This window comes from Mauremys reevesii, linkage group 1, assembly GCF_016161935.1.
Source record: "Mauremys reevesii isolate NIE-2019 linkage group 1, ASM1616193v1, whole genome shotgun sequence".
In the NCBI taxonomy this organism is placed as follows: Eukaryota; Metazoa; Chordata; order Testudines; family Geoemydidae; genus Mauremys; species Mauremys reevesii.
In genome coordinates this window covers 239,428,073-239,452,415 of record NC_052623.1, presented here as the reverse complement: position 1 = coordinate 239,452,415, position 24,343 = coordinate 239,428,073, and the positions used below count along the sequence as shown (strand labels likewise).

Here is a 24,343-nt window from a genome sequence, read left to right as displayed (position 1 = left end):
TGATGGAAGCAGGATTGCATCTACAAAGTATCTATTTAAACACAAAGAACGTACAAAGTACTGTCTTCCTAAAAACAGTAGGAACCAAACGACAGGAGATAGTTCCTCGCCCCTTTAAATCAGCACTTTAGAGTGGTAGAATCAGGACTCTCCAACATCCAGCTATATTCATGGGTGATGATTATAAAAGCAGCCCCAACCTGGTACAAGAACTTCCTATAGATTAAATGCACAATCTTCATCCAAATGCAAAGGTATAACACAGAACTTTGTATATAATGGATTAACTATTTCCTGGCTATTACACACAAAATATGAAGTAACTGAGATCCAAACGCATCAACAGAGAATCATGCTTAGATTTAAGAATCTAACAGGCAAACAAAAATGTTTTAGCTGCCAAGACCTGAATACCGAAACCTCAGAAGTGTTAGTGGGTTTTTGTTTGTTTGTTTGTTGCAAGAGAGGCCACTAATATATAAACTGAGCAAGCAGCTAACCCAATCCTGTAGCAGCTCCATGCAGATAACTCCCATTTGAAGTCAACAAAAGTCCTGTGCAATGTGCAGGATCGAGGCCTAAGTTATATATTAGTAATGCCTGTAACTCTAGCAGGAAAAACTCATCTTTGACAGATAAGTAAAAGAGGAAAGGACTTTCCAAAATTGTGTCTTAAAAATTTACTTACAATTTCTAAGTCAATGTATTCTAATGATACAGGGCCTTAAACAGCTTTTATTTATTATTTTTAAGCAGCACACCTGTAAAAAATTAACTTCTGTGACTCTGGCACTATTTTATGGCTGTGAATCAGAATACACGCTACATAACAAACTGCTGTCTGTAGTCTGGTATAATAATAAAATTCCTGCCTTAACACTGCCAACAAAAACAAAATAAATTAAGCTGGATGCATGTTTTATAATTTTTAAGTTACATGCTAAGAACTTTTTTAATTATATTCAAAGGGATTTTATAAACAACTTGACTCATTAAAATATCTGAAAGACTGATTAAGTCAAATTTGAGATTTGAAATTCTTTTATTCATTGCATCCCTAATCTTGACTGGTGATACAGTGAAATTAGAATTAGCGACATTTATTATGTCTTCAGTTTATTACTTTAGAAACCTACTTTACTTTTAAGATTGGCCTGTTGAGATCTGTATTTGACCTGAAGAGCACCAGACACCTTCCCTCCTTTAATTTTTCTGTTCTTGCTTACACTGGTCTTAAAACAATGTAATTCAAACGTCTGTTCATTTACTCATGATTTACAAACAGATGTAGGCGAGGAACATCAAGCATTAATGGACTTGATTCTTCTCTCACTTATAAATAACAGCAGTTATTTAACTGAATTCTATGGAGTTACATACACAGTTCAGAATAGGAAGTGGAGAAGAATGCATTCAGTTGAAACTGAAGAACAGACTCTACACTGGCAAAACACAATTACCCAAGTTGGAATTTGTCCAAGACATCAATAAGCAGTTAACCTTAATAAGCAGTTAACCTTTTCACTCTACGTGAATTTTTGTAATCCTTTTTAAAACTTTGTGAATAGTCTTGTTATTTTTATTTTATTGTTAGAATAATGAATTTGCTGTCTGATTTTTTTAAAATCACATTGCTCTGACTACCTTAAAGATTTCCATTCCAGTCCTTCCTAGTACATCAGTTTTATTTTCCTCTTTAATTATTTTCTAAATCCTATTGCACTAAAAAAGCAATATGGAATTACCTACTACTTGGCCAAAGTGCACCGTTGGTCAATTAGTCTGAAGCAGTATGATAACACTTTGGCAATCTCAATACAGCAAACTTAAAAAATATTATCAGCAAGGTCATGCAAAAAAGCAGCATTTCCAATCCCAAGGGTTCCAATATTATAAATCAAGTCCCAGAAAACCCAGGGGCATAGCTAAAAATCATTAGATTCTTAAAAATAATAAGAATTACTTGGGTTCTCGGTTTTGAGCGTTAAGGAGTCACACTTCAAGCTTTCTTCCACAGTCAGAACAGCCACAAGCTTAGTTTTTCTTACATGAAAGCTGAGGCTATCCCAAGAATCCCAGGAGTTGGGGCTTTAAGAAAAACACCAACTATCGACAGGACTTGAGAGACAATCCTGTTGGCAACACTGAAAATGGTAGTCCTCTAAAACCAATTGGCCAAATATATCAAACTTAAGTGCCTCAAGTTTAAACACCTAAACAAGTTCTCTGGTTTTTCAGAGATGTTGAGCTGCCAGTGAATTTAGGGACCAGCGGTTCAGCCCAAACCCAAAACCCAAGTGGACTGAAAGCTGCCCTGAAGGGGTAGCTATGGATTCCTGTAATACAACTAGGGATAAAGGATATGGGGTCATAGTGTACTGTGTTCCAGCGACCCTGGGACAGCAGAACAGTCTCTGTAGGTACTCTTCTACCAAGGGTTGGTTCAGCCCTAGCATAAAGGGAAGCAGAAAAGCTGCTAAAGGTATGTCTGCACAGCTGCTGGGAGCAAGTCTCACAGCCTGGGTCAACGGACTTGCCTTAGTGGGGCTTGGGCTTGCATGCTAAAGAGAGCTGTGTAGACGTTGCTTTGATGTTCTGGTTCAAGCTGGAAGTCAGGCTCTCAAACCCCACCCCACCCCCTTAGGCTTCAGAGCCCAAGCCGGAACATCCACATTGCTCTTCTTAGCATTGCTAGAAAGAGTCCCATTAATACAGTGGTTCTCAAACTTTTGTACTGGTGACCCCTTTCACCGAGCAAGCCTCTGAGTGTGACCTGAATGACTTATAACCCCCTTTGCCTACCTGACTTCCACACTACACACATCTGCATAAACAGATCTTGGCACAGAGAAAATCTGGCACTAGGTTTTAATTGTAAGCTCACAAGGTTGAACATTTGGGGCTAACAGTACATTTAAGAGATATTTACTCGACTATGCATGTACGCTTTTAGCTCCCTTTAGTACATTTGTTAGATGTCTGTATCAAGTGGAGGAAAAAAAACAACCTACTGTTTCAAAGTCAAATAAGCCATTAAAAGAAAAATCAAGATAAGAACTCCAAACATACATCATTAGCAAGTTTCTATATTCAGTGATTCACTACAGTTGTCTAGTTTCAGTTTTATTTTTGTGATAATGATTTTATATGTCAGGAGGTCAAAGACTAAAAGTCAATTCCTGTCTTGAAACCTCTTCTTTGTACAGAGTGGAGCTACAGTAAATCCAGTTCAATGTGATAAACAGTGGAAATCACATTTGGACGTGTTTTTATAGTTTCCCCTCTGTTTCAAAATATTTTCACCTCAGTTTCAACAGTGTGCTATTTGGCATGTGGTGGCCATCAAACTAAAGGAAGTTCCTGCAAACCTGTCAGTCCAAAACTCTCTTATATAGAGATTACAACAGCCTCTTTCACTACACAACCCTGATTCATTCCGAGTGCATTATCCACTCTGCATACTCAATGAGGTAGGGGATTTTGTGGAAAAATAACATGTGATCATGTAATTAAAGACTGTGTCATAATGCATATGCACAAGGGGGGCAAATTGAGGTTGCATGGGCTACCTTAACTTCGGCATTTCCTACCTTTTGAGAGCTTCACTTTGCAACCTTAACATTCTTTTAATGTAGGGGGAGTTTTATATAATTTCCGAATATAAAAAAGCCTGAAAAAAAAATCTAATACATGGAACTATCTTGAACACCACCACCACCACCCCCGTTTGGGTCATCATCAGGGTTTGAACTTTTAGATCTTCTATGTGGACTAATCACAAAAGGGGATGAGACACATACTTTGCTAGTGGGTTCATAGCTACTTGACAGCAGAGCAATGTAGAGCTCCCAATTTCTCCCCTTCTCTCCTTTGTTCCTATCCAGCCACTGGCTCCCTGCTGCTCTGTTCCTATTCATACACAAACAGTGGCTCCTGCCTCTTCTTCCCCCATCCCACTACTATCCACCTTCACATACCAGCTGTCACCTTCCCCTTCTGCTCCCTCCACCCCCCATCCTCTTTCAACCCCTGCTTCCCTCCACATACTCATCCCTCAGCATTCCAGTGTGGCTACCTTCTCTTCCTATTTGCTACCTAGGCCCCATCTGGGGGAGCACTGAGAGCCCAAGAGAGACAGTCTGTCTTCTCAGTTCTGTGTCTGATGCCACAGTGGCCTTCCCAGCTGCAGAGAGGAGCAATGGCAGGGAAAGTCCAGCTCTACCCCTGTAGCCCTGGGACGGAGTATGCTCATTTGTTCTGCAGGAATGAAACGTGCAGTCTGGTCAGCATATAGGAGCTTCAGTGTCTGGAGCATATTCACCACAGATGGAATCTTTGGTGAATTTAGCAGCCAAATTCTAACAAGTCTCTACGTACAAACTGAAATTTGTCAGAGGCTTATAACTTGGCTAAGTTTTCATGGGGATTCCAAAAGGCCCGTCCCTGACACTAGGACGACACCTCAGCCAAATTTCAAGACTCTGCTCCAAAGCATGGTAACAAAAGAGCTTTAACACAATGGTTGCTCATGTTGAAAAGAGCAAAAAAAATTGTACAATGTATTTTTCCCTAATGTCATTCTCTGAAATGACTGAAGCATTTTCATTGAAACTTTCAAAAAATAAATAAATAAATAAAACCCACCAGCCTGAGGCAAAACACCTGGTATGAAAGATTTCTGCCAAAATGGTCAAACTTTTGCAAAAAGTTACAGGAAACTGAAAACAGGATCCATAATGGGAAGTGCTAGGCAATCTTAAGTATAGGTAACACTACCAGCTCCAGATTCCATCTAATTATTGATTTATAATCGATGTGTTTGAAGGTTTAAAGAACATATTTTTTTCCTATTTGTTTTCTCAATCTATTTTTAATTATAGACATCTATGTATAAATAACAAAAACTGAACAAATGCATAACTAAAATGTACTAGCCTCCCCCCCAAAATCATGAACTGCCACTCCACTTTCCTTCCCTCTGTGCCCCAACATATCCCTCTTAGGCGGTACACACTTTGGGAGCAGGGATGTGTGACAGGTTGGATCACAGAACCCCCCTAGGGCTGCCAGCTGATGTGCCAAGACTACTTCTGCCCCTGCTTTCCCTGCCAGCTTGGGACTCCAGCACCCTTGTTGAGCCAGACACACCAGACTGCTCCAACAGAGACCCAGGATCTGAACCACATGCCTCAAAGCTGCAGACTTAATTGAAAGCAACTTAAGAAGTGTTCCTGTCTTTAACACTCAGATGCCCAACTCCCACTGGGGTCCAAACCCCAAATAAATCCGTTTTACCCTGTATAAAGTTTATACAGGGTAAACTCATAAAATTGTTCGCCCTCGATAACACTGATGGAGAGATATGCATAGCTGTTCCCCGCCCCCCAGGTATTAATACATACTCAATTAATAAGTAAATAAGTGATTTTATTAAATATAGAAAGTAGGATTTAAGTGGTTTCAAGTAGTGACAGACAGAACAAAGTGAATCACCATGCAAAATAAAACAAAACACGTAAGTCTAAACCTAGTACAGTAATAAAACTGAATACAGATAAAAATCTCACTTTTAGAGATGTTTCAATAAGTTTCTTTCACAGACTGGATGCCTTCCTAGTCTGGGCACAATCCTTTCCCCTGATACAGCCCTTGTTCCAGCTCAGGTGGCGGATAAGGGGATTTCTCATGATTGGAGCCCCCTTTGTTCTGTTCCACCCACTTATATAGCTTTTGCATAAGGCAGAAATCCTTTGTCCCTCTGGATTCCCACCCCTCCTTCTCAATGGAAAAACACCAGGTTAAAGATGGATTCCAGTTCAGGTGACATGATCACATCACTGTAAGACCCCAAGCCTTCATTCTTCCCAGCCTGACTCCCAGGAAGGCCTGCCTGCAAACAGAGGCATCCACAGTCAATTGTCCTGGTTGACGGGAGCCATCAAGATTCCAAACCACCATTAATGGCCCACATTTTGCATAATTACAATAGACCCTCAGAGTTATATTTCATATTTCTAGTTTCAGATACAAAAGTGATACATTTATACAGATAGGATGACCACACTCAGTAGATTATAGGCTTTGTAATGATACCTTACAAGAGACCTTTTGCATGAAGCATATTTTAGTTACATTATATTCACACACATCAGCATACTTTCAGAAAGTCATATAGAGTGCAACGTCACAGGATGGTCTTTTTGTTTGTCTTTGTACAGCACCTAGCATAAAGTGTTCCTGGTCCTTGACTAAGGTCCTAGGTTCTATGGCAATACAAATAATAAAATAATGATAATGTTTATATAGACCAGTGCATCTGAGTTTTTTCCCTGCAAGAAATAATTAACTTTTCAAAGCAAATGTAACTTTCTGCTCAATGTGTTACATATCTCCCCATCTGCGACAAATCAACAGAGGATAGAAGCCTAACAGATTCTGGTGATAAGCATGACTAACTCAACATGTCAAAGACCCATCCTTTTAACGCTACAGATCAGTGGGTCAATCTCTGCTCTCCACCTAGATGGCGGTCATGACACAAACTTCCATATAACAGCAAGAAAACTGGGGGGGGGGAGGTTTTATATGCATCTAAGGATTTTAAATGATCCTTAGATTTTAAATGAGTCCCACATTGAGAAGTAGAACTTGGTTTGTAATTAATCCACCCTCCCTGGAATCCAATCTTCTACATATCACCTTTGACTCCCAATGAGGTTGGCACCAGCTGTCCAGCGGTCCTGCTGGAGAGACAGTACCTATGAGAGTAAGAAGTGTTTTATATAAATCTCTTCCCCCTGCGTGTGGGAAAGGTAGAGGCACAATGCAGCTAGGTCCTGATTTTTAGAAGTAGTTAGGCATTGACTGTCAATGGGATAAAGGCTCCCAAGTGCCTAAATCCCTTTTGAAAACAAGACTTAGGCACTTAAATCAGTTAGGCATTGCAACGTTGAACACAGCAACACTTACATACCTTTAAAAATCTGGGCCTTAGTCCTAAGACTAAGGAGAGGTTGATTATGGCCCCCTATCTCCTGTAACCTTACTGAGAATTATAAGTGTTGGTAAGACCCTTTCTCTTATCTTCATTTAAGTCCCTCTTACCATTGTTTCCATTCTGCTTATGGTTATTTGAATCAACTTGTATATAAATCAATTGCCTTTTTCTCCCCTTCCCCTACTGTCTGTAGACTTGTCTGTCTTTCCTTAGGTTGTGAGCACCTCAGAGCAGGGACAGTACTACTTAAATATTTAGAAAGCATCCACATAGTGCTCTCACAAATAAGAATTAATTGTTTAAGTGTGATGCTTTGCTCCCACACATTGAAAGTGTATGCTCTGCCTCCAACAAGCAAAGACCTCTGATACAGGCAATCCAGCTCTGGAGTTTACCACCTGTGCAGCTCTCATAAGAGTTTTACGTGAAGCTTTTTGTTACAGTTTAACTAAAGATGGCACCACTAATAGAATATTTCAGATAGACGTTTAAAGAAATTCATTATGGATGGCTAAGTTAAAATAGAGTGTTCTATAGCTGTTACTTCAAGTGGGAGCATTAAAATGGATATAGGTTTTGATTCACGTATTGTATTGCAGGGAATGGAAGCCACTGAGTTTTATTTATATATTTACATCTGTGTGTGTGTTGAGATTATTGTAAAATCAATACAAATATCTAGTACAATATATATTATGGGCTGTGTTTAAGTGGGAATAGTTACTTATCAGAAATGCAATGTACCAGGTAGCTGAAAAAATAATACTCTACTCTAAATTTACATCATGTAACTGAGAACAGAATTTGGCTCATTAAGTAACTCCACTGATCAGAGCAGAATTCAGACCAGTCATTTTACAGTAGGAAGACATGCAGAGCAACACATTTCTAGAACCTTTAATATATCAGTGAGAAGCAGGGCCGGGCAAACGAGGCACACGCCCAGGGCGCCATAGCCAGGGGGCGCCACAAGGGGCTCGGGCTTCCCCTGGCTGGCTGTGGCCAGACTCCTCTCTTCTCCAGCCCCTCCCCTGCACTGGCCGGCTGAGGGCTCCGGCGTTGCCCCAGCCCCAGCCCAGAGTGGCACAGCCAGGGTCGGTCACTGGTGGCACAGCCCACCGCTCGCTGCCCAGAGCGGAGCCGAGTCCCTCCCTGCCTGTGGCCCTGCACTGCTTGGTCTCCAGCAGGGGCCAGCTGGGCCAGGAGGAGCAAAACTTCCACATGAGTGAGGGGTGGGGGAGCTGGGCCAAGTGGTGAGGGGGGAAGAGGGAGGACTTAAAGTGACAGTGCACTCACTGTCTCAAACTTCCCTAACACACATGCGCACACACACACAGGCTCTCACACCCACATTCTGTCTCTCACAGTCCCCCCAACACAGATTGTGTGTCACACACAGTCTCATACTCCCCAACACACATATTGTCACACAATCCCCCCAACATAGTCTCTCACACGTGCACACACCCACTTGTATTACTGTTATTACTGCTTGGTACTGCCTGTCAAAATGCTCGTGGTGAGCCAGGAGTGACCAGAGGGCTGCAGGAGGGCTGTGGGCTCTGGCAAGATGAAGCCCCCACATGACAGCGCGAAGCCTGCCTTGAGCCGCAGGCCAAGCGCCAGGCACCACAAGCCACCGCAGCAGCACAGAGGTAAGTGTGGCAATACACCATATACCATGCCACTCTTACTTCTGCTTACAGCGGCCTAGGAATTTGCTAGCTGTAGCAGTTACTCATTGTGACATTATCTGATAAAAACATGACCACGTAGATCATTGTTGCAACTACTGTTATATATTTGCAACAAATCTTGTACAAAATGTGGCATAAGATGTCTATGAAAAGGTTATGATTTGCGGAATATGTTTATGCTATTTGTATGCATGTATCATTTTTGTATCTGAAGTTATGAGTATTGGCTCTATACCTGTATTTCAAATGTTTGCTCCTAGGGTAACGCCCACAAGGTAGTTAGCCAGCACATCTCAAAGGGACTAGTCAAAGTAAATGGCTCATCAAGGGACACTTAACTCACAGTGGGCCATGGGAAATGCTAGGGTGGCCAGATGTCCCAATTTTATAGGGACAGTCCCGATTTTTAGGTCTTTCTTATATAGGCTACTATTACCCCTCACCCCCTGTCCTGATTTTTCGCATTTGCTGACCAGTCACCCTAGGAGATGCCCATCTACACTGAATGGACTTTCCTGTGGACATTCCATATCAAGTATAGGTAACCGCCGGGGGAGGGGAAGAGGGGGGAGCCCATAGGAGCCAGAGGTGATGGTGGGAGGGGGAGTGCCAAAATACCAGTTCACCCAGGGCACCATTTTCACTAAGGCCAGTCCTGATGAGAAGAAAGTTGTTAGCAAACAAGTGTCTGCATCACAAAATGCACCCTCAAAACCAGCACCCCCATAGGTACCATCAGCATGGAGGGCAGTGACTCAAAGGGCCTGGAGAATAAGATACCCTTTGACCCCAGACTCTCATGATTTCAGCAGGGTTAAGGCTCATCCTCCTTTTTGGGGGCTGCTGTTTGTCTTGATAAAATTGTGCCTGCAAAATAAATTATGGGTGCAATTCTCAGTATTTGTACCACTTGTGACACTGGCAGACTAGGTGCCAGCTTATGCCAAGCCCCTAGGTCTCACTGAACACTGACAAATGTATAGCTGGAAATCAGTCTGGCTCACTTGTGTCTTGATATTGTTAAAATAGGTATTAGAGTTATAAGAATGTGTTTAGACTTTATGTAATGCTTGTAGGAAGCTGCATGTATTACTCTTACTTGTAATATCTGTATCCCATGTTATAAGGTAACATGCAAGTGTTTACTCTGTAACTATCAAAAATGTTTGCGAAGACTGTAAACCAAGCAGCCTGACCAAGTGTGAAATACTAGTTTACCACAAGTGGTGTCTCCTCCCCAGCAAAAGGCCTACGAGTCAAACCATTGTGGAACATCAGTGAACAAGACTTTGTTGACTGCTTCCCCCACACCCATGAAGAGCATACATGCAAAGGCCCTCATCCCATCACAGCTTGAACACTGGGGGAAGGGAATAAAAATCTTTGTTAAGGAGAAATTGAGATCTCTTTGCTGCTTGGAATTCAGAGAGGGCAACATTTCTAAGTCTGAGCAAGGGATCCCAAGCTGCTTGGCTTAGCCCTAAAAGACCTGTAGGCCTTACATATTATAGCAGCTATTATCATCTTTTGGAACCTAAGATTGTAGTGTGAGTGTGAGTGTGAGTGTACCTGCTTTCACCTTGTAAACAAGTCATTTATTTTTCTTAGGGCAGGTCTACTGTAGCAGTTCAGTGAAGATGCTGCTATGCCAACAGGAGAGCTTCTCCCACTGGTGTAGTTAATCTCCAAAAGAGGTGATATGGCTATATCAATGGGAGATGCTCTCCCATGGAGATAGTGCTGTCTACCCCGGGAGTTCGGTCGGTATAAATGCATCACTTAGGAGTGTAGAGATTTTTCACACCCCTGAGCAACAGAGTAATACCGATGTAAGTTTATAGTGTAGACCTGACCTTAGTTAATAAATCTTTAGTTTAGTATTATAGGATTGGCTACAAGCATTGTCTTTGGTTTGAGATCTGAAGTGCAATTGGCCTACGATAAGTGACTGGTCCTTTGGAACTGGGAGTAATCTAAATACTGTTGTGATTTTTTTGGTGTAAGGGACCATCTATCACAAAGGCAGGTTGCCTGGGTGGCAAGATAGGGGAGAGCCCAAGGGGACTGACTGACTCCATGTTAAGGCTGTTATAGTGCCTGAGGAGTTCACACTTGCTGCTTAGTTGGTGAAATCTAAGTACAGAATACAGAACCTGAGTTAGGTTCTCAGACCTGAAGAAGAGCTCTGTGTAAGTGTGAAAGCTTGTCTCTCTCACCAGCAGAAGCTGGGCCAATAAAAGATCTTACCTCACCTACTTTGCCCTGAGGTTGGCACTCAGGCTCGTGAGCCACTCTAGACAGCTTGACATCACTAACTACCAGACTTGCACCTGATACGGATTTGTCATTCATCCCAAGTATTAACATTTCTCTAGTTCATAAAAGCAGAATAAAACTTCATCAATAAAGAAGCCAGTGCAACACGTGCCTCACCAATCACACATTTTCAGGCAGTATGATACGCTACATGGATTGTTAAGCACCCCCGGTCACTAGGACTCTCTCCAACTCAGGCCACCAGCACTACTAATTTTAATTTGCATGGTCTTTGTAGTACTCAAGCTAGCACCTTTCCACTCAACGCTCAGTCTTCTACTTGACCTTTTTGCTCCTCAGAGTCCAACAAATACAGCCTATGCATGAAGCTTGGGTTCAATAAAGCCACATCACGCTAAATGTGGGTCTTACAAAGCCTAGGCTGAAATTGTGCTAGGGACTTCATGAAAGATGTAGAAAGGGATGGTATCTGTCCCAAGGGGCTAACAGAAGCAGGTAAAGACAACACGGAACAGCAAACTAAAGGAAAAAATATGCATATGCTGAAATGTTACACCATTTTTGCTCTTCTTTAGGGGGTAAACCCTGTCCCTCCCCACCAAGAGCTGCCTTTTAGGCAGTACACTCCATAGCAATGTTCCATGAGGTTTCCATCTGCAGTTGCACAGAGCAGCATTACTGAGGCGAGACAAGGCATGTAGCCACTGGATTTCTGACTAATGGATCAATCAGCCAAACACCCACCCAGGAGGCTGGGAGCTGGCATTACTTCCCCCCCCCCACACACACACACACACGCTGATGCGGCTGCCTAACACACACACTTTTTCTTCTCACTGTACCAGAAGACTACAGAAATTTAATTCTCCATTCATAAAAATGTTCATAATATACTATTCCAATTTTACTCTTAAAACATGGAAGACTGGTCTCATGGTTAAGGCACTGGACTAGGACCTAGGAGACAGGGGCTCGTTTCCCAGCTCTATCAAAGACTTCCTGTGTGACCAGCACCTAATACCCATTGAAATCAATTCCTTTGAGGATCTGGGCCTCAGTCTCTGTGCCTCCATTCTCTTTCCAAAACTATAGACAACAACAACAACAGTACTTCTTTTCTCCCACCCTTTGTGTGTCTTAGCTACTTGCATTATAATCTCTTCATGACAGGGACTGTCTCTTATTATATGTCCGTACTGCACCCAGCACAAGGGGGCCACAATCATTGTAGAAGACACCAAACAGCACTGGAATACACACCAAAAAGAAATTCCTGATTTTTTCATCTAAATTGTAGAGCTGGTTGGAAAAAAAAATGTTGACGGAACAATGTTCTGTCAAAAAACATTTTCATCAAAATCAAAATGTGTCACGGGAATGTATCAATTTAAATAAATTTCGGTAGGAAAAGTCAAAACACTTCATTTTGACAAACTCAAAACTTTTGGCTGAATTCATTTCCACTTTTATATTATATTTAAATATTAATTGTAATATTATATTTATACCTATATGTCTAACATATATTGTACTTAAAATAAAAGTGGAAACTACATTAATTGAAATGTTATTGAAACAAAGTATTTTGATGGTGCCAAATTGAAATGGTTCAGAATTTTCATTTTGTGGGAAATTTCAGCTTTTTGTTCTGGTTTAGAATGGAAAAATACAATCAAAATGATAGATTTTCCCATGCAATGGAAATGCTGGTTCATGGCCAGCTCCACTACATTGCAATGTGATCTTCTTGTTTAAAAATAAAAAGGAAGCCCTTGTATGCATAAAGTAACAATACAATCATAAGGTAGAAAACAGCTAGATGTCTATTTAGGTTCTTATACTGTACCCATCTTTTGCATCTGAGTGCCAGAGCTCCTACATGATCATAAGCTTATCAGCTCCAGGTGCACTGCAAGTGCAAAATACATTTTTCTAGGCTCTACGAGGCACTAAACTGACCCCAAACTTGACCTTATATCGCTCATCCTTGGATTTATAATTTTGTTTTTTAATTAAAGTTTCCCAGAGGAAATGGGAGTGAGGAAAGTGCTACCTCAGAAAAAAAACAAAAACAAAAAAGAAAGAAAGACAAACCTGGGGAATTAGGCAGCCACTTAAAACTTCCATTCCTCAAACAAACTTACTTGGCTCATTCAACTCTGTAAGGAGCGATGTCCGTTTACGTGACAGACCTCCGTGCTTAGAGAGATATTGTGCACATTTAAGTCTTATTTATAGATCTGCCTCACTCACGCTTTGTTTAAGGAACAATTAGCCTTTGGCAGCTTAAAATAAAACAAAAAAACAGTCTTTTCTTCACAATCAGTATACTTGAGTTGGATTTAAAGTTACTGCAACTGTGTGAGGCTACCTGGTGAACTAAATAACCTAGACACTGGTTTATGAGGTGATTTATCTTCCTCTCCTACTGTCTCTGAAAATACTGGGCTACATGGCTACCATTTACTAGGCAGTCCAGACAGTAGCAAAATGTGGAAATGAGGGTCCAAATCAGTCAGGTGAAGAGAGCAGCAATTCCACTGCCTGCTCCCCACTTCCTCCAGACACATAAGAAGCACCTGTATATGAAAGAGGCTCTGTTGCTCTGGATAGTGGAAGAAAGATCTGAGGGTAAATAGGGAAAGGAACTCAGGAACAATCACACTCCACAGCATGCTCCCCTTTCAGCAGGCCAGATTTCCTAGCAGAATTCTTCCCAGAAACTACTACCGGTGAAACTACCCCTGCATAGCTGCTACCAACCTAAAGGGAATGATTGCAACCACTGCCACAGAACATATTATAGGGTATCATGACTTCAACACTCCCAGGTGTGCCCAACATCCCAATGCCACTGACTCCAATTTGATCTGACCCCTCCTCCACCAAACCTCACCTAGCGAGGCACCATTTGGGAAACACTGCTTTATTAAAGTCACAAACAGAAAAATCAGCCTGTGACATTTTTACCACTGTGACAAACCTGCAACCCTAGCTGTATGACACAAATAAAACAATTCAACAACAAGAGGTCCTAACTGAGAAGAAATACAGAGCTTGCAAAAACAGGAAGAGTCATCCAATTATTTGAAGGTGCAGAAAACAGGGGAAGTTTTGAGATGGGATTTAGAATTCCAAGAGTCAGCAAAACAGAGATGTGAAATGAATACCAGAGTTACAAGTGGAAGGAGAAAGACAAAATTTAGACATGGAGGAATACATCATGGAAAGATGTTTGCAAGCAGATGAAGTGAGGGAACAGGAAGTAAGATGAAAGGTATGAAAGACACTGAACACCAACGGCCTTCCAATAACATTAAACATTTAAGTGACAGACAAAAACCCACAGAAATTCATTGTTAAAGCTTCTACCCCAGGAAACTTTGTGGTGAAGTAAGGATGGAGTGGGAGTCTCAGAATATAAAGAATCTTACATATGTTCTGCAACACTTAGGCACAGCAGGGTTAATTAGCAGAGGATGAAGTCACAGCCTTAACAGTGAATTTTGTTATCTTCCATTGGTATAGATTAGACCTTAACTATTAGTTTGAATATAGTGCTTGGTGTTTAATAGCCACTATTTAAAAAACAACCCACACTGGAACTCTTAGGTTTGGAGCTGCTTTGTTCCAATATGTGCCAAGAGAATCATTGTGGTTCATACAATCCATAAAACATTTCTAATGACAGATCATTAAGGACACATTTGCTTTGGACTTGCTACAAAAAAAAAAAAATCACTGGCACTGTTTTGACTCTCACACTGACATCAGTGTGGACTACCAAAGCCTTATGTCACTGTAACAATGCTGGTTTTATAATAATGTATTATCAATGTCATTTTATATGCATCAACAATAGAATTTTTCAATAGTGGATATTTTTCAAAATAAAACTGAAAGGATGATTCAAAACATTCAGGTTAGTGACAAATCCTGAAGAAAAGCTACTTCAGTAAGTCATTTTTTAAAGACAGAAAGAGAGAGATTTGGGAAAAATCATCTACAGGGAATTAAACATCTGATCAATGTTAAAAACAGAAAAGACTTTAGAACAATCAAATCCACCACCAAATGGATAAACAAACATGTAATTAGACAAGTGCAGCGGAAGAATTAACAAGTTGGTTACAAAGTGGAGCAAGAAATTCAAAGTTTTCACCCCTGCATGCCTTTATCAATGATTGTAAAGTATGATGTACAAAGTAGTGTAGAACAAGTTTAGGAGCTGCAGTTAAAAATAATGAACATATTCCCTTTTCCTAATGTGTTTGTTTTAAAGAATTAGATTTCTCTGTGAACTAAGTTCTTGCAAAATGTAAGTGTATTGTTTGGGGTTTTTTTTTTGTTTGTTTGTTTTTTTTTTAACTACAGTCTTAAAGAGCCCCCATGCTGCACTCCTTACAGGATAGAGCAATTTTGGGACACAAGTCTATAGTCATCAGACAATATTTCAAGTGGATTTAACAGACGTTGTAAGTGCTCAGCACCATTCAAGTGAGGCCCTTGGGTCTTCATCCTACAAACACATGCTTAAATCTAGGCAATTGAATAGCTCCACTGAAGTTAATGGGTCTAGTCAGGTGCCTAATATTAAGCAGTGAATACCATACCTGTTTTCTGGATCAGGGTCTTGTACACCAACGTGATACAAATGTTAATAGCATTACTTATTAAGAGATATCAGAAAACCTAGCCAAGCTCCATATTTTTGTGATGCCTATATTAATATTTTAGCATAAGGTTTTAGTAAGAAATTATTCTTTTCCATTTCACAACAGAACCTGAACACTCAAGTTGTTAGAGTTTAGAACCTATGACTTCTATTTCTATTCTTTTCTACTACCATGTTATCTGACCAACTTCTTCAGGGTGCTCTCAGAGGTGGGTCAAGAGGAATGCCAAGACTATAAAGTTTTGCATAGGCACACAATAAGATTCTGGCCCCACTGAAGTCCACAGGAGTTTTGCCAGGATTTCACTCATACAGACTAAAACCCAGAAGGTTCTAAATGCTTCTTGGTTCTAGAATCCTGAAGGCTCTATGATGGTGAGTTCTATTGCCCTGAGGTATTTAAATATAATAGGATTGTTGGATTTCAGGTGCTGGTGGTTTAATTATTAAAAGGGTGACAAACAGCTGCTAGGATATACGTCTTCCAGAAGTTTGAATGCTCCCAGGACTGGCCAAATGCATGTGATTAGCAGGTTTGGCTCAGTAACAACAGCCTCAAGAAGGATATACTGCTTTAAAAAAAAAAAAAAAAAAAGAATAGGCCTAACTTAAAAAAAAAAAAATCCATGGAAACTTTTTCTTCTTTCTTTCCAAGTACTGATTTTGAACTTCAGAGAGGGCTAACCTTATTTCCTAACAATCGGCTTCTGCTCTAGCTAGTAAATCAAGTTGAGGAGGGAAGGGCTGGTGTGAGAATAAATAAAAGAAAGTGTCGCTGTGTAACAGCCTTTTGCCAGCAAAGCTGCTAAAGTGCTCTACTTCCCCAGGCCTTTTCGAGAACTTTTTTTTCTAAATCACTTCCTACTTTTATCTCTCGTTACAGAAGGTTGTGAAGTTGCTGCTGCTACACAGCACATTCCTCTCCCCGCTGTTTCCTGTGCTGCAATGTTTAATGCTCTCTCCACGGGTCCCTGTCCTGCAGCGAGATGTCATAGCCTGACATTTACATGGGGGGGGGGGGGTGTCCCAGAAAACAGCTACATGCGCCGCACAGAGAGAGCGGCCACCCACACTGAGCACATACACACACCCCCAGCCCTTTCCTTACCCTAGGGTGCTGATGAAGCCGTTGACTGAGCCTTCCGCGTAGAGGGACACGATGTCCCCGATGTACAGAAAACTGGACATTTTGTCAGACATTTTCGCTCATTTTCCGTTCATTCCCCCGGTCACGGAGCGGGGTGGGGGGCACCGCAGCGCACGCGAGGGGGTGGGGCCGCCCGGCGGCGATCAAAGCCCGACGCTTGTTTGCAAAGCTGCGAAGGGGAAGTAGCCAAAGGAGAAGCGGTGGCAGCAGCTGCCTCCCCCCGACCGCAGCCTGGCATGAGCCGCCCGGAGCTGCTGGGCGAGCCTGGATCCTGAGCCGCTACCGCCTTCCTGGAGCAGGGTCCTTCTCCTTTCACCGCGCCGCCCCCGCAGCTGCGGGAGATCCGCGCCGCGCTGCTGCTGCTGCTGCTGCTGCACTCCTCCGTCCTCTCCTCATGTCCTTCTCCCTCTCCTGCGGGATGGGGGATGGCCCCCTGGCTCCCTCCTCCTGCCTCCGCTTTCCCCCCTCGTCCTCCCTGCTTCCCCCTTCTCGTCCGCCTCCCCCAGCGCCTCTTCGGGGCTCTTTCTTGCCTCCCCGCCGTGCTCGGCTGCCCTAAAGCGCTCGCAGTTTTTCTCTCCCACTGAACTTTTTGCAAAGGCTGCTTCCCATTGAGCCCCCGGGAGGAGGGACTCGCGCGGGCGTCCCCGCCAATCAGAGCGCGGCAGCGTTGGGGGGCGGGCAAGGAGACTCAGGCGGCCGAAAGGCAGCAGGGGGGTGCGTGTGTTCCTTTCTCGCACCGGTCAGTGCCTGTGCAGGGGAGAGATGCACCTAGGGCTGCCGGGCGTCAGTGCTAGGAGCCCTTCCGAGCTGGGGTGGCCCGATCTGTGCCCAGTTGTTTGCAGGGCTGTATTTCCTTGACATCGGATTTCCCCTTCGCTCTCTCTCATCTATCTTAAACCTCAGCTTCACCCGTTATCCTCGTGTTCCCCTGCCCACAACACTTTGCCCAAGCAGAACTTTCCCAGTCAATCCCTTGCTAGGCTCGCTTCCTGCTGCTGTTTGACCCCACACTCTCACTTGTAGAACCCGGCAGGCTCGGGGAGAGAGTGGAGAAGAGGGAACAGAGGAAATGTGGAGTTTTCTCCTACTCTGCTTTTTGTCAGGGCATCTCGTCTTTCGCGCGTCAGCATTTCCGATGCACTTAATTTGATCCTCCATTTAATATGATGCTAACTTCAGGTACCGAATCATTTTTATTGAAAATAACTTCTTGGTCACCCATGAAACTATTGCATATATTTGCAGTTTAGTACAGTTCCCACGGCGCGTAGGTTATGGTCTCATTGATTTATCTATTTAGTCACTTTAATAATTGATGCCCTGCATGACCTGTACAGGCTGAGGGTTGTTTGTTTACAGGTTTTACAAATAATCTACCTGGGATTTTTTATATGCTATTTCCTTGTTGTGCATGTGTGTATATATGTTTTGTTTCATAGTGTTTATATTTTATATAAAAACAATAAAAATAAAGTTTTCTTTAAAAAGAAAATAACCTCTACCATTCATTCTGATCACTTTAGGAGGAATTACTGGATCAGATAATTCAATACCTGACTCTAGAAAGTTGCCATTGATTTAATAAGGATGGCCAAAATTCTGATTAAGAAATAGAAGGAGCTCCAGAAAGACCTGTATCATAATAAAATATTACTGTAATTTAAGACCTAATCTTGTAGTCTCCACTCAAACAAAAATTCCCAATGAGAATTTGAGTAGCGGAGCACAAGGCCCCAAAATTGTGTTATTTTCCCTTTGCTCTTGCCTGTATAAAGCAGGACGATGTTCGATGCAAGCTGTGACATGCACCCTAGTGGTCAAATGAATAACATGATCAACTGATTACTTCAAAGTAATAAGAACGTACATTTGCGTGAGAGAAGCTCCAACCTTTTGGGAATGAGTAACAAACTGAAAGTGTGCCAACTTTATTTTCCACTCATTTAACTTCCCACCTTCACAAAACCAAGTCTTTTCTCATTCTTTATTAATGTAAACATTTACATCGGACATTGCTGAATCTTTAATATAAGGGCAAGAGAAAGCTTTACCCATTTAGCATTTTAAGAAATGGATTCTATAACATTCCAGATTCCTCCCTCTGCAATTTCTCATTGTTTTTTCATTTTGTGTCCTTTTAGTATTACATATTTACTTAAAAACCATCATCACAAGTTGGCATTTATATGTTGTCTGCTTGTGCAGTCTGAATAGAGTAGATAGAAGCAATGTAAAGGATCAAATCTACAATTTAAGGGCTTGGAACAAGTCTGGAATATAAAACAAACAGGAACAGGTATGGGAAAGAAATATGGCAGTCTCAAAGTCTAATGTAATGAAACTTTAAAATGTTAGACTGTTACATGGGGCCTACCTTCCACCAAAGATTTTAAAAAAATAATCAAAGATGATGGGACAGATCTTCAGCTAGTGTAAAATGTCTTCATTCCATCTGAAGCTATCACAACATATACCAGCTGAGGATCTGCACCAATGCATACATTCCTTAGGGAAAAGACAAGAAAACGTTGGAAATATAGACTGACAGTAGGCACACTATGCCATATAATGGGGAACTGGTTAAACTTGTGATATATGTGCAAGGTTTTCAAAGAGTCATTATAAAATATTTGTGCAGTCAAATTTGCACAGCTCTTTGCAAACCCAGAGCCCATGCCTGCAAGGGGATCTGCATGGTTTGTACCCATAGAGAGTCCCATTGAAGACTACAGGACTTTGTGCAGGCAGAGAGGTCCATCCCAAATAGATCCAACTGCAGGTCCAGAGAGCATTTGGTGAGAGAGATGATGATTGGGATAGTGTTTTAGGAGTAGTGAGAAGAGTGATAGAAGACAAGAAAAAGACAGAATAGTAAAAATTGGAAGTTAAAAAGAGTGTAGGAAACTGGAGGAGGAGGAGGGGCAAATGAGAGAGATACATAGGTGGAGCAAGATTATGTAGAAATTCCTTCAGAAGCAGATAGACTTCACTGTGGAACTGACTAGTAAGATGGAAGAGTGGAGATATGGAGGCTCTTCTAAGTGAGCAAAATAAAAATATGAAGCCTGGTGTGGACAACATTGAGTTAGACACTACTGAAACTGGTTTGTCACCAATTTATAATTCAGCTACAAATTAAGTATTATTGCATATTTGATTTGATTGTAAACTCCCCAGGACAGGGATTATCTTTTCTATATTCTGTGAAGTGTCATGCACATAAATGGCCCTGCATCAGTGTTTATTAATAGCAGAGGAAATTCTGAAGTTCCTCAAGTCAATGGGAGTTTTTCCTGAATAAAAACTTTAGAATTTGGCCTGACCTCAACTACTGTTCATTCTGGGCCAAAACTTGTCATACGATGGCCCTGGGAGTAAATTGCCCTTTCACAGTATTTATATACACAGTATCCTGTTATTTTGAGTTTCAAGAATTCCAAAAGTGTGGGCTAACTAAGATTTTATTCTTTTTTTTTTCTTTTAATACTAAGGAATTACTTATCAGGGCAGAGTCAAGGCTGATAGGCCAGAAGTGGTGCCACTTGCGGTGTTTTGATTCGCAGAGTAAGTGGGCACATTGGATTGTCTCTTTTTCAACAAGAAAGCCAACGCATGGATCCCATCTCTTTTCATTTCTAGGCCAACTGTTCACATCTGGACCTAGTAGGTGGTAGTGACTGAAACTTGTTACCCTCTCTCGGTAGCTCAGTAACATATGTGAAATGAATTGACAGTCTCCCCCCACTTCCTCAAAAGGGGTGCCCACAGTTAATGATAATTAGCACTAATTAACTCTGCTTAAAGGGTGCTTACAAAAGGGAAGAGTTAAGGCAAATGCTCCAATCCAGCAAATATTTAAGCACATGCTTAACTTGTAACATATGAATAGCCCCACTGAAGTCACTGGGCAACTCACGCTTAAAGTTAACTACACACTTAATGCTTTGCTGGATTGGGACTTAAATCAGTATGATGACTAAATTACTCATATTCCTAAGTGGATTCTCTCCAAAATAGGGTCAAATCTCTTGGTCAAAGGGCTGACTGGGGAAAATAATCTGACAGATGTTAGTATTGCCAATGCCCCTTTATGGCGAGAAAAACTTCAGATTTAAGGGTTGCTCATATGGCACCATTAATAAGTATTAATCCTCTTCTAAAAATGGTTGCTCATCTCATAATGTAAATTTTTTGAAGATGGTGGCTAAAAAAATAGAATTGAACTTGACATGTTTTTCATAACAAGCCTATCAAGAAAAAGGAGAATATGGTCCAAGATGATGATGGAATCAGAGCCGGATTAACTTTTTGTGGGCCCAGGGCCAAACATATTTGTGTGCCCCCAATGGGGCAAGATGCAGGGGGGTGGGATGGTCAGTCTCCAGAGTGAAGGGCAGGTTGGGGGCAATGAGACACAGCACGACAGGAGCAGCCCCGCTCCGCGCAGTCCAGCAGGAGGGCACTGTTTACAAACCTGCAGCTGCCAGATGCACACTGGCCTGCCCAGCCCCATGCTGCCAGCATGCCCCTTCCCCTTGAGGGCAGGCCAGCACCACACTGCCCCCCTGCCCAGTGCCCCACCCTTATACCCAGCGCCCCCTCACCCAGAGACCTCCACCACAGATCTCTATGCCCAGCCTTCACCCCACCCCAGAGACCTCCGCCGCTGGCCTCCCATCACAACTGCACAGGCCCCTGCACACCACACCGCTCGCCCAGCACCCCCCACCCATAGACCTCCCTACTGCCCACCACCTTCCTCACAGTCCCACCATCACAGCGGCACAGAATCCCATTTTCCTGAGGGGATTCTGCACCAAAAAATTAAAAATTCGGTGCACAATATTTTAAAATTCTGCAAATTTTATTTGTCAATAAATAAATGTGGAGGCTCCAACATGGCAGTGAGGAGCACAGGCCACTGGCTGCAGTGTGTCAGGGCAAGGGCCAGGCATGCCTCAGAAACATGACACACCAGGTGTGGGTGAGCAGGCTCAGCCCGGCAGCAGGATCGAAGTCAGAGGGACTTAGTGTGGGTGGATCCGGGGGTGGAGTGTGTGGGGGGTGTTAAGAGCGTTCTCTGTGGGGCAATTTGGGTGAAGGTGGCTCAGTGGGAGATCTGGATGCACAGAAGCTAATTGCGGGGGGTTCCAGGTGCAAGGGCAATGGGACTCTGCAGGGGATCCAGGTGAAGGTGTTTGGGGCTCAGCGAGGGGGTCTAAGTGCAGGGGAGGTGGGGTTCATTTGGGTTGGGGTCCAGGTGCAGGTGGCTCGGGCTCAGTGGGGAGGGTGTTGGGGGGGGGCTCATCATGGTGGTACAGATGCCCGGGAGGTAGGGCTTGTCAGGGTGAGGATTTGATGGGCCTTCTTAAGAGGGGAGCCCCAGCTTCTGCCAAGGGGATGTCGAATGCTGGGCTCCAGCTTCCTCTCTGCCCCCACTTCCTCCATCCCCTTCTCTTCCCCATCCCATGCCCCTTCCCCACCGCTCCATCTCCTCCCCAGGCTTGGGGGGTAGGGGGGAACCACACCCCAGCACAAGCCAGCAGAGTGGAGCGGGTTGGGGCCGGGTCACTCGATTTCCTGCCGCCTGGTGATTGCAGGGCGGGCCCGACCCCGCATTCACAGGGCAGCGGGAGGTGGAGTGACCCGGCCCCAGTCCGCTCAGCTCTGCCCCCCTGGCTCACGGACTTTGGGGGTGGGGGGAACTCCCCCCTGGCACTCACTGGGCGGTGCGGCTGGGAGCCAGCAGAGCGGAGGGGGCTGGGGCCAGGTCATTCCACTTCCTGATGCCTGGTGAGAGCAGAGCGGGCCCAATCCCTGCTTCAGTCCCCCGGGCTGCATAGCTCAGGGGAGGAGGCTTGGGGCGGGGAAGGGGTGGATTTGGGGTGGGGCTGGGGCAGAGCAGGGGTGGGAAGAGGCAGGCCAGGGGCAGAGCAGGGGCAGGGGCAGTTTTCCTGGCCAGCTCAGCCGGCCAGGGGTTCAGGCTGGCCGGGGCCCCTTCTGACTCTGGGCCTGGCCCCATGGTAAACCCAGTACTGGATGGAATTGTGCGGTCAGATCATTTGGTGATTATCTGTTCTGTTCATTCCCATTGGCCACTGTCGGAAGACAGGATACTGAGCTAGATGAACCACGGGTCTGACCCAGTATGGCTGTTCTTATGTATGTCCTTCCTAGAGCGTTCTCCGCAGTGAAAGTTAAGCAAAACTTGTTGATAAAATATGAGTAAGAGGGGATTTGTTTTTGTTATAGTTCTTAACCTTGGAATCAGCCTCAAGGTGTGGGTGAGGCTGCTGAGTCAATAGACATAACAAGTTTTCCATTTTTTTCCACCTTTGATAATCCCTTGTTGCAAAGATACATGCTTCTCTGTTAAATAGTGCCCAGATGCAAAAAAGTCACCAGTTAGTGCTGATAAACTGTGCTTCAGTGAATCAACTACCCGGCTGAGAGTATGCGTCAGTGTCTTTTCCTGCTCAAATTTCTTTCAAAGTCTATTATTTATTTTCATACAAAGAGCAGTTTTAGATTATATTTAGAGGGATGTCTAATATGAAACCTGGGGAAAGAAATGGCAATACCAAGAATCCAATTTTGCCATAGTGAAGTTTGACCATTATCTCCAAATCCCTAATCTGAATGCTTAAATCAGCTTTTAGGCATAAAATATAGGCAATTAATTACCTAAATGTCAATAATAGCATCCAAATGCAAGATTTGGGCATTCAACTTAGGTGCAAAATGCTCTAAAATTTTATTTTTAAACTTTATAAAACAGAAATTAAATATGCTGGTATCACATTCTAACTCCTCCTCACTCCTAGGAAGGTGTCAAGTATCAGAGGGGTAGCCATGCTAGTCTGGATCTGTAAAAGCAGCAAAGAGTCCTGTGGCACCAGACAAACAGACGTATTGGAGCATGAGCTTTCGTGGGTGAATACCCACTTCGTCGGATGCATCCGACGAAGTGGGTATTCACCCACGAAAGCTCATGCTCTAATACGTCTGTTAGCCTATAAGGTGCCACAGGACTCTTTGCCACTCCTAGGAAGATGCTTGTGTTTCCTTTCCATCCTGTATAAACTGAAAAGGTTCCTTAGAGAAGCCTGGTATTTAATTGCTATGCAAAATACTTAATTAAAAAAGCTTTCATCCTGCACCTACACAATACACCTCTTGTTTAAAACTATAGAAACACAGCATTCAAGTGACAGCGGACCAGGGCAATTAGAGGCTTATACAATAAGCAGCATTGATGTTTGTTTAATGGAAGCAGAGTATATTGCTTTCCAGCTGCAGGAGAAAAGTTGGAAAGGAATGTTGATGAAGCATAGTTTAACAGCTAGAGATGAGACAGGATCAAAATCCTGAATCCAAACACCCCTGAACTTTGGAAGGGAGGTGGAGCATTAGATTCTGGACCCTAAATCTTGCTGCTATTTCCTGTCTTCAAAATGAGTAAGAATAAAACCAGACTCCGAACACTCCAGAAGTTTTTGATATTTGAAAACCAGATCTGAATGTTGTGGCTTGGGCCAAGCTGTCGCTGT

The 24,343-nt window shown here is 43.0% G+C and overlaps 1 protein-coding gene across 6 annotated transcripts in view; it reads right to left on the bottom strand.

Moving 5' to 3' along the window:
- ITPR2 (inositol 1,4,5-trisphosphate receptor type 2) overlaps positions 1 to 17,239 on the bottom strand; it is a 348,068-nt gene extending 330,829 nt beyond the window's left edge. For 3 of the 6 annotated variants that reach the window (XM_039542701.1, XM_039542709.1, XM_039542739.1), the window contains exon 1: positions 16,755 to 17,239. In XM_039542701.1, the coding sequence (XP_039398635.1) occupies positions 16,755 to 16,846 (92 nt within the window). In that variant the 5' untranslated portion in view covers positions 16,847 to 17,239. Of the gene's footprint in view, positions 1 to 13,115; positions 13,186 to 15,584; positions 15,709 to 15,817; positions 15,999 to 16,754 lie in introns of those variants that run through there. The other 3 variants (XM_039542713.1, XM_039542721.1, XM_039542737.1) reach the window with 3 other exon arrangements.
- Between the last annotated feature and the right edge of the window lie 7,104 nt (positions 17,240 to 24,343).